This window comes from Camelina sativa, chromosome 4, assembly GCF_000633955.1.
Source record: "Camelina sativa cultivar DH55 chromosome 4, Cs, whole genome shotgun sequence".
Classification (NCBI taxonomy): domain Eukaryota; kingdom Viridiplantae; phylum Streptophyta; class Magnoliopsida; order Brassicales; family Brassicaceae; genus Camelina; species Camelina sativa.
In genome coordinates this window covers 18,810,122-18,818,936 of record NC_025688.1, presented here as the reverse complement: position 1 = coordinate 18,818,936, position 8,815 = coordinate 18,810,122, and the positions used below count along the sequence as shown (strand labels likewise).

The window sequence follows — 8,815 nt, the reverse complement described above, 5'->3', positions numbered from 1 at the left end:
AATCTAACTTAAATCAGAGTCCATAGTTTCGACTAGTTGTTCTCAGAATCGGAATCAGAAACCGTATCATCGGTACTAAGCTCTTCACTACCGCATTCATCGATAGGGTCTCCACCAGCAGACAAGCTAATCCAAAGCCGTACTGTATCTACACTACCAAGTAGCTCCTTTGTTGGGCATTGAGGCATGTACTAGAGAACATTGTAGCGATTTCTCGATTTCAAAAATTGTAAAGCCCTAATGAACCCCAAGTGTCCGGAGATGTCTCCAAGGATTAGCATGACATTTTGTTGGTGTAAAATTGCCAACTGTCTCACAAAGAAAAGTTGACTAAAATAACTAATTACTAAGCTAGTAACGTAATTGCTGGAAAGGAAATACCTATTCTATAAATGTAACTAATTAATTTCTAAAATTAAAGACTAATTTCCTATTTTGATAATGCTAACTGAAAAAACACAAAACAAAAAAAAAAAAGTAAATAAGGGTTTCTATCTGTTATAAGAATAAAATGCAGGCTGTGGGGTTCGAACCCACGCGCACTTATGTGCAGAAGAACTTAAGTCTTCCCCCTTAACCTCTCGGGCAAACCTGCTACTCTGTTATCTCAGCCACTCATACATAAATATAACCTAAATAAGCTTGGTACTATATCTTTTTGTTTGGCTCGACTCATTTCAACCGTCGTATCTTACCTCTGACATAATGAATGATAATGTCCTTGTCTCGAGATTGTGATTTCTTTGTTGGTTTGCGTAATATGCAAATAATAACTACACCACATATCCACAGATCACAAGTGACAATGTGTATGTAGCTATGCCTCAGAATATTGTATCGAAAGGTTAACCACAAAATCAGCAGGACACTGATAGATCACACTCTGTTCCTCATATCCACACAACAATCGCTCTGGGTAAGTAACAGTATGACACACACATCCACGAGTCAGAAGCAAATACATACTTTCAATTAGATCAAATACCAGAAATTGCAGTGGAACAACATTCCTTGGTTTTTATCTTATCTGTTTCAGAGGTGTTAACATAAACTCTGTCAAATGTAATACTCTCTTCTTCATAGGGATTTTTCCCCATTAAGTTAAATATCTTAGGGACATAAAGTCTGTTTTTTTGCATCAGCAAAAACAATGTAAACCCAAAAGACAAATGAGACAACTTGTATAAAAACTTACCAAAATAGAAGAAAAAGAGTTTTTTTTTTTGTTTTTGTTTTGCCTCCCAAACAGTTAAGCTTCAGCAAAATTCAGATCTTTGAACGTTTCAAGTAAACAACTACGGCTATGCTTGTCAGAACAACAGCTCCTGTAACCACCAAACCACCACGCCATGAAACCAATCCACTTCCTCTATCTCGAGAATCCTCTTTCTTGAGTTGAGTGGTTTCTGAGCTCAAGCTCCTTGTTGACTCGGTGAAGTCCAGATGCAGCCTCAAAACCTTTTGTCCTGTAGACCTAGCAAGCGTAACAGCACCAACCAAATCACTATCCGATGTAATCAAAACCTTATCACCTTCATCATCCTCATATATAATCTGAGGCCGTTGTTCCACACTGTTGTTGTCACTGCCAATTCTTTGCATAACAACACCCATCAGCTCTTCTAAGTTTTCAGCTGCTGAAGTAAACCGATGTACACGGCCCTTAAGGTCTTCGAATTTGAATGAAAACGAGTTCCCAAGTCCTAGAGATGGGTAAGAACCGAGCTTCCCAATATCTGAATGATGCATCATTGCTGACATTTCGCTTTGAGTGTCGGAATCATCAGGTGGCTCTAAAGCAAGAGCTGAATCCCAAAACTTCTGCATCATCGTGTTAGCCATATCATTCACAGCTCCAGAACTGTTCTCAACCATCGAAATAGCTGCGTGAGTAATCTGAAGAACGTCTACACAAGCTGCAGCGGTTCCATCTTTGTCTATTATCGGAAGATGTAGAAACTTGCCATCATGCATTATATGCAACGCATCAAGAATCGTTGTCTCTAACGATGCACATTCGGGGTTTGGAGTCATGACCTTCTCGACAAGAGTCAGTTCAGGAGATAAGTTCTGCGCCACCACTCGCATCAGAATGTCCTTTGAAGTCAAGATTCCATGGATTTTGTTCCCAACAGAAATGATAACAGAGTTAACCCTCAAATCCCGCATCTTTTTCGCAGCAACATAAACAGGATCTGATGGTGCTACAAGTGCAACCTTTGAATTGTCTGTGATAATCGTTGACAAGGCTGGCTTAAACATTCTCTCCCTCAAGGTTTCAATAAAAGCATACGGAGCAGAGTACCCGCTTCCCCATTGCTTCTCTACACCTTCCACTGCAGCTGCTAAAGCACTACCTTGCTCTGCAGCTTTCTCCATTCTTGAAATAGCATCATATAAACACTTTGTGATATCCAACAAAGCAATGACTTCACCGTTCTCTACAACAGGCAAGTGCCTAAATTTCCCTTGAACCATCTTCTGAAGAGCTTCAAGCGCCAAAGAATCAGAAGTAACAAAAATAGGATTCCTAGTCATAACTTTAGAGACCAAAGTTTGATCAGGTCTCAACCCTTCAGCAATCACTCTTGTAGCTACATCTTTGTCAGTAACAATCCCGGAGAGAAGCGCACTTGAATCAGTCAACAAACAAGCATCAACACGCCTAGCAGCCATCCTTTTACAAGCATCAAAAACAGTGGTTCCTTCAGGAATAGTAAGAGCTTTCGATAAACGAAGCTTCTTAACTGTTCTCTCTCCATTAGAGGGAGTTTGAGGTTGAGGAGGAGGTGAATTGGGTTTAGAGGTGTTCCCCCCATTAACGCTTCCGTTCTCTGATTGGACTGGTTTCTTGGAAGATGGCGGTTGTCCACGGCGTACACTTGAAGAAGTGCTTCTTCTCCCTGATGTTGAAGACGGACCCGTCGCTTGAGTACTCATATTCAATCAATCTAGGGCTGTCTTAGATCCCTGAATCCGTAAAAAAAAAATGATTCCTTTAGAAAACAAACTTTTGTCTCTGCGAATGAAAAATCCAACCTTTAAATTCTAACACCATCAAAAAAAATTATTTAAGCACAACAAATCTGAATAAAACCCAAATTTCACAATAAACACGATTTGTTATGAGAATCCGACGCACATACACGCATCAAAAGGTCGTCAAAAAAGGATTCGAATTTAAGAGGCCAAGGGAAGGGAAATAATAAAAGAAACTTGAAACACTAGGATATGAGTAGAAGATTAGGATTTTAGGGTTTACCTTTCTTCTTCAACCTCTCTCTCTCGAGCAATTTTGTTAGCAAAAAAAAACCAAACGGCTCTTAACAATTGTGTTCAGCCATTTATCGAGTTTTCATTGGCTGTTCTTTTGATTCCGTGTGTGTGGTGGTTCGCCTCACCACTTTCGTCTTTTTTTTAAAAAAATATTATAATGGACGACTTGTAATAAAAATGTAGTAAAAATTTAATGAGTTTCTATAGTATGGAAGATCCGTAAAACAAAAGTAACAAACCGGGAATTTAATGTTGTCTCATAAATGTCCATAACTTTACCCTTTCTTTTTCAAAAGTATGAAATTTGAATCACCAGCAATATAGTTTTCTAGAAAGATATTAATTTTTTGTATGTATTTTCATGGATTCTTATTTATAAAAAAAATTGAAGCCTTCAACAAAATCATCAAAAAAGTAAATAAATGAAAACTTTTTAAGGAGTGCTAGAGAATATTTTATAATTTTGTTGATTAATTTTTTAAAATCTTGTAAATTGTTCCAAACTATCAATGTGTTTTCGTGATACTTTTTATGATTTTATATTGTCAAAAATATATATAAACTAACAACATAATAATTGAATTTATTAACAATTCTATATTTTTCTGTTTTAATTGAATAACTCAAAAAATTTATTGATTTTATAAAAGTCTAAATCTAATAATCCAAATTTATTCAAATTTTAAATGATTTTTTACAAATCACAAATTAATAACACTAAATTTTAATAGAGTTTAATAAAATCTTGATTTAATAATAACAGTTTCTACATAATATTTAAAATCTTTAAAACTCCGTTTAAATTTCAAACTAATAATAAGCGGTAAAAGAGTTGATGGCTAAAATGAAATACCAAATTTATAATAGAAATGTTTAAATAAAGATTTATGTGGGTTACACGAAAAAAAAATAGTCAAATAATAGAGAAAACAAAAAAAATTTATTGACAAGATATAATGCACGCAAGTTGCTTATCTGGTCAACTCGACCCATGACTCTTTTTTTTTTTTTTTTTTTGGCTCAACAACTACTTTCATTCACCAATCATTGTACACGTTGTTTATCCACTAATACAAGATGATTAACCCATAATAGCATTATTGAGTACAGCTTAGAATCATAGTTTCCTAAGGAGAGAGATTCTCTTGCTACCCGATCTGCCACACTGTTACATACTCGAGGGGCATAAACGATTTGAATTTCCTGAAATAAAGAGAGCAGACCATACATTTCCTGAAGCAAAGGAGCAAAAGCTGGCCAAACCTCCCCACTGTTTAGTAAATTGACCATCCCCAATGAATCGGATTCAAAATTAACTTTTGTGTAGCTCAGCCGAACCATTGAAGCCATTGCTCCTCTCATTGCTTCCAATTCAACTTCCAACACTGATCTTGCACATCGAACAGCATGCGCTCCCGCCCATAAAACATCTCCGGAATCATTTCGGAGGACCCATCCTGTACCACAATGGTTGTCCGCTCCATTCCAAGCCCCATCAGTGTTACATTTGACCCATTCCCTTGGAGGAGGTTTCCATCGTACTACTTCAGTTGTTTGTGGTACTTGGTGTCCATCAGTCTGCATGGTCTCCTCATTACCAAGCCTCTGATCCCATTCCTCAGCATCCTCCAATGCCTTCTCCACTGTGCCTTTAGCATTATAATCCTTCCCTTTGAACACATACTCATTACGAGATTTCCATAGTCTCCATAACACCCAGGGAACAAACTTATCCAAATCAGTACTTTGCTGACAGAGTGAGGCAACATTGAGGACAAAATACATGTTCGCATATAAGGAACCCAACCACCTACCGCCTTGTGGTATTGGGATAGGAGAGAGAGCCCAAACCTGTCTGGCATAGGTGCACTGAAACAACAAATGATTGATCGTCTCTGCTTCATGAGGGCACCTCAAGCAACATTCCTCTCGTGAGAGATGGCGATGACTTAATTTTTTTGCAACAGAAAGACAGTTTGTCATACACCGCCAAAGAAAGTGTTGTACCTTAGGACTAGCTTTTGCTCTCCAAGCTTGACCGATAAGAGGGTTCAAACTAGGTTGTGACACTTCCTGGGGACCTTGTTGAGCTTTAATGACATGAGTCAGAACCCAATATCCCGATTTAACCGAGTAGTGTCCTGTCCTGGCGTACTCCCATGAATAAGTATCAGACCTATTAATTCCAGCAGGTCTTATATCCTCAATTAAATGTATATCCTCCTCAGTGAAGAACAAGTCCAATATATCATGTCGCCAAGCCCGTCTGTTCTCCATCAAGATATCCTTGACCTTTAGCAAGGACGAAGCAGTGGAACGCCACTCTGAAGGAACAACATTGATTTGTTGCAAACTCCTTGCCGGTTTGGTGCCAATCCATTGATCCCGCCAGAGATCAATAGTTTCCCCATTACCTACTGTAACCCTTGCTCCTTGTTTCAGTAGTTTTTGGGACTCATGGATATTGCGCCAAGCGAAAGAAGGTCGGTATCCGAGCTTTGCCAGTAGAGGGTTGGATTTACTAAAGTATCGACTCTTGAAAACCCTTGCCATAAGAGTCTCAGGACTAGTCAACATTCTCCATAACTGCGTCCCTAAAAGTGCGGTGTTATAGGCTTCAATATCTTTAAAACCCAGACCACCTTCCTGCTTAGGCTTACTAAGATGCTCCCAAGCTCTCCAATGCATACCCTTTGAGTCTTGTTTGCTCCTCCACCAAAAATCAGCCATAACAGAATCTAACTGCTAACACACTTTCTTCGGTAGCTTAAAACATGACATTGTATGGGTAGGTAGTGCCATTGCAACCGCCTTCAACAGGACCTCCTTACCACCAAAGGATAAGAAATTGGTTTGCCATCCAGATACTTTTTGTTGAAGCCTCTCTGTTAGATATCCTAAAGTGGTAACCTTGGAGCCTCCGAAAGCCTCTGGAAGTCCCAGGTAAAACCCTTGTCCTCCTTCTGCTGTGATACCCGTTAGGCTTTTAATAAGAACTCGGCGCTCCTCTGGTATTTGCTTCCCAAAGTATATACTCGACTTTTGGTAATTGATTCTCTGTCCCGAAGCAAGACTGTATTCGTCCAATATTCCAATCAAGTGCGAAAGTTCTTCATCTTTCTCCTTACAGTAAAAGATACTGTCATCTGCGAACAATAGATGAGACACCGGTGGTGCACTTCTAGCAACTTTAAGTCCTGAGATCTTATCTTCACTCTCTGCATCTTGTAACATTCTGACCAGAACTTCAGAGCACAGGACAAACAAATAAGGGGACAAAGGGTCCCCTTGACGCAAACCTCTGGTTGGGACGATCTCTCCATATGGTGATCCATTGATTAACACCTGATAACTAACTGTTCCAACACAACTCATAATCAGACTTATCCACTTCTTCGAGAAGCCAAATAGTTTCAGAGCATCTTGTAGAAACGACCATTCCACCCTGTCAAACGCTTTGGAGATGTCCGTTTTGATTGCAACAAACTCCTCAGAGCATTTATTTTGTGAGTCCAGTGCATGAAGGAGCTCATGAGCGACTAGGATGTTGTCTGTGATCAACCTTTTTTTAATGAAAGCAGCTTGAGTTTCTGACACCACCCCTGGTATAACTTTCTTAAGCCTGTTAGCCAGAATCTTTGCAATGATTTTATAGACAACATTACTGAGGCTTATTGGACGAAACTCAGAAAGTCTCTCCGCATTAAGTTTCTTAGGAATTAAACATATGTTAGTCTTGTTCATCTCCTTATCCATACTGCCTGAGAGAAAGAAGTCTTGAACCAACTTCAATAAATAAACTCCCAATACATCCCAATTCTGCTGGAAAAGTAGCCCGTCATGCCATCAGGTCCAGGGCTTTTACTTGGATTGATGTCGAATACCGCTAACTTGACTTCTGCTAAAGTTACAGTCCTAAGAAGTTGATCGTTCTCTAACTGTGTCACCTTGTTACCCTCTCGCTGTCTGGTAGTGATCTTATGGCCAACTTCCTCCGAGGTATAGAGGAGCTTGAAATATTTTTCAGCAACTCGTCCAAAGTCCTCATCCGTAAACCACTATTTTCCATCCTCATCAACCAGCCACTTAATCCTGTTTTGAGCCCTCTTATTCTTGGTTGCAGCATGGAAAAACTTCGTGTTCTTATCACCATTGTTGAGCCAAATCAGCCTACTTTTATCCTTCCAAAACGTCTCTTCATTGCGATATTTAGTGTTCAACTCTTTTTTAAGACGTAGAAGTTCTTGTCTGCTAAAAGGATTCTGTCGAGTAGCAAGATCGATTCGATGATGAAGGTCTTGAATCCTTTTCGCAGAGCTAGGCTGATTCTCTCGCTTCCATCTAGAGATTCCTTTTCTACAAGCTGCAATCCTATCCATTATTGAACTTGAAGTATTTAGATCTCCAGCCCTCCAATAAAAAGAAATGAGCTCTTTGAATCCATCTCTAGTGATCCAACGCTGATCATACTTAAAGCCAGCCCATCTCTTTCTTTGTGCACCCATCAAGCTCGTAAGCAGTGGACTATGATCTGAGCTTATCTTTTTGTGATATTCTGCTTGAGCCTCAGGGAACAGCTCCATCCAGAGCTGATTGGCGACTGTCCTATCTAACCGACATTGCACCAGTTCATCGTTTCTGTTTCCATACCAAGAATACTGGTAGCAAATATGCTTTATCTCCCACATTCCACAGACTGACAACATCTGCCTAAACTCAGTGCATGTTGCATCCTTTCTGACTGGTCCACCAACCTTCTCAGAAGGATCAACCAGTTCATTAAAGTCTCCGGTCAACATCCAGGGGCCTCTTCTAGTGACTCCAATACGAGACAACCTTTCCCACAGTTCACCTCTCTCGCTCTGGACTGGCTCGCCGTAGATACCGGTTAAGTAAAACTCCTTGCCTTGCCAACTAATAAAGGCGTCTATCATCCTCTTATCTGATTGTAAAATCTTTACTGAGACAGACTCTCTCCACATCAGCGCCAATCCTCCACTCTTACCAACTGGCTCTACCATGTGTAGGTCAAAATAACCTAAATGATGCAGCACATTTTCCAAATAGTGTCGTTTATTCTTGGTCTCACAGAGGAATATTACCTCTGGGAAATACCGACCTCGTATTTCCCTCAGGTGTCGAACTGTAGGGGTATTCCCCACCCCCTGACAGTTCCAGCTCAATAGCTTCATATGGACTTCGAAGGGTTGGAATTAAACATCAACTCTTCTTTCAAATTTGCTCCCAATTCCCCTGAGAGAATGGGAGACTTTGCTGCCACATGAGCAGAATGATTCTGTAGATGAGCTACTACTTGAGTAGAATGAGAGGACATCGAAGCAGACGCTCCTGAATGAGGACTCGAGCTTGCCACTTGAGATCCGAGTCTATCGAAGACTGTTGGGGAACCCTTCTTCTTTCCTCCGGACGAGCTTGTCCTCTCTGAGTCCTTTACTTTATCCCCAGTGTTTCCCAGTCTCTCAAACAAAGAAGGGGACTCTCCACTAGTTTTAGCTTTCTTCGACTGTCTTTCCCCACT

General features: G+C 39.9%; 1 protein-coding gene and 1 non-coding gene across 3 annotated transcripts; both read right to left on the bottom strand.

Annotated features, from left to right (window-relative positions):
* On the bottom strand, window positions 513–595 carry TRNAL-UAA. The gene has a single exon. It is a non-coding gene; the product is annotated as a tRNA-Leu (tRNA).
* On the bottom strand, window positions 1,050–3,423 carry LOC104781148 (CBS domain-containing protein CBSCBSPB3-like). 2 transcript variants are annotated; one of them, XM_010505745.2, is made up of 2 exons: window positions 3,263–3,423; window positions 1,050–2,970 (listed from the first exon to the last, which is right to left on the bottom strand). In XM_010505745.2, the coding sequence occupies exon 2, from the start codon at window positions 2,938–2,940 to the stop codon at window positions 1,267–1,269; it is 1,674 nt and encodes a 557-aa protein (XP_010504047.1). In that variant the 5' UTR covers window positions 2,941–2,970; window positions 3,263–3,423; the 3' UTR covers window positions 1,050–1,266. The 2 variants fall into 2 exon arrangements, with proteins under 2 accessions (XP_010504047.1, XP_010504048.1); XM_010505746.2 differs by lacking the exon at window positions 3,263–3,423 and adding an exon at window positions 3,147–3,256.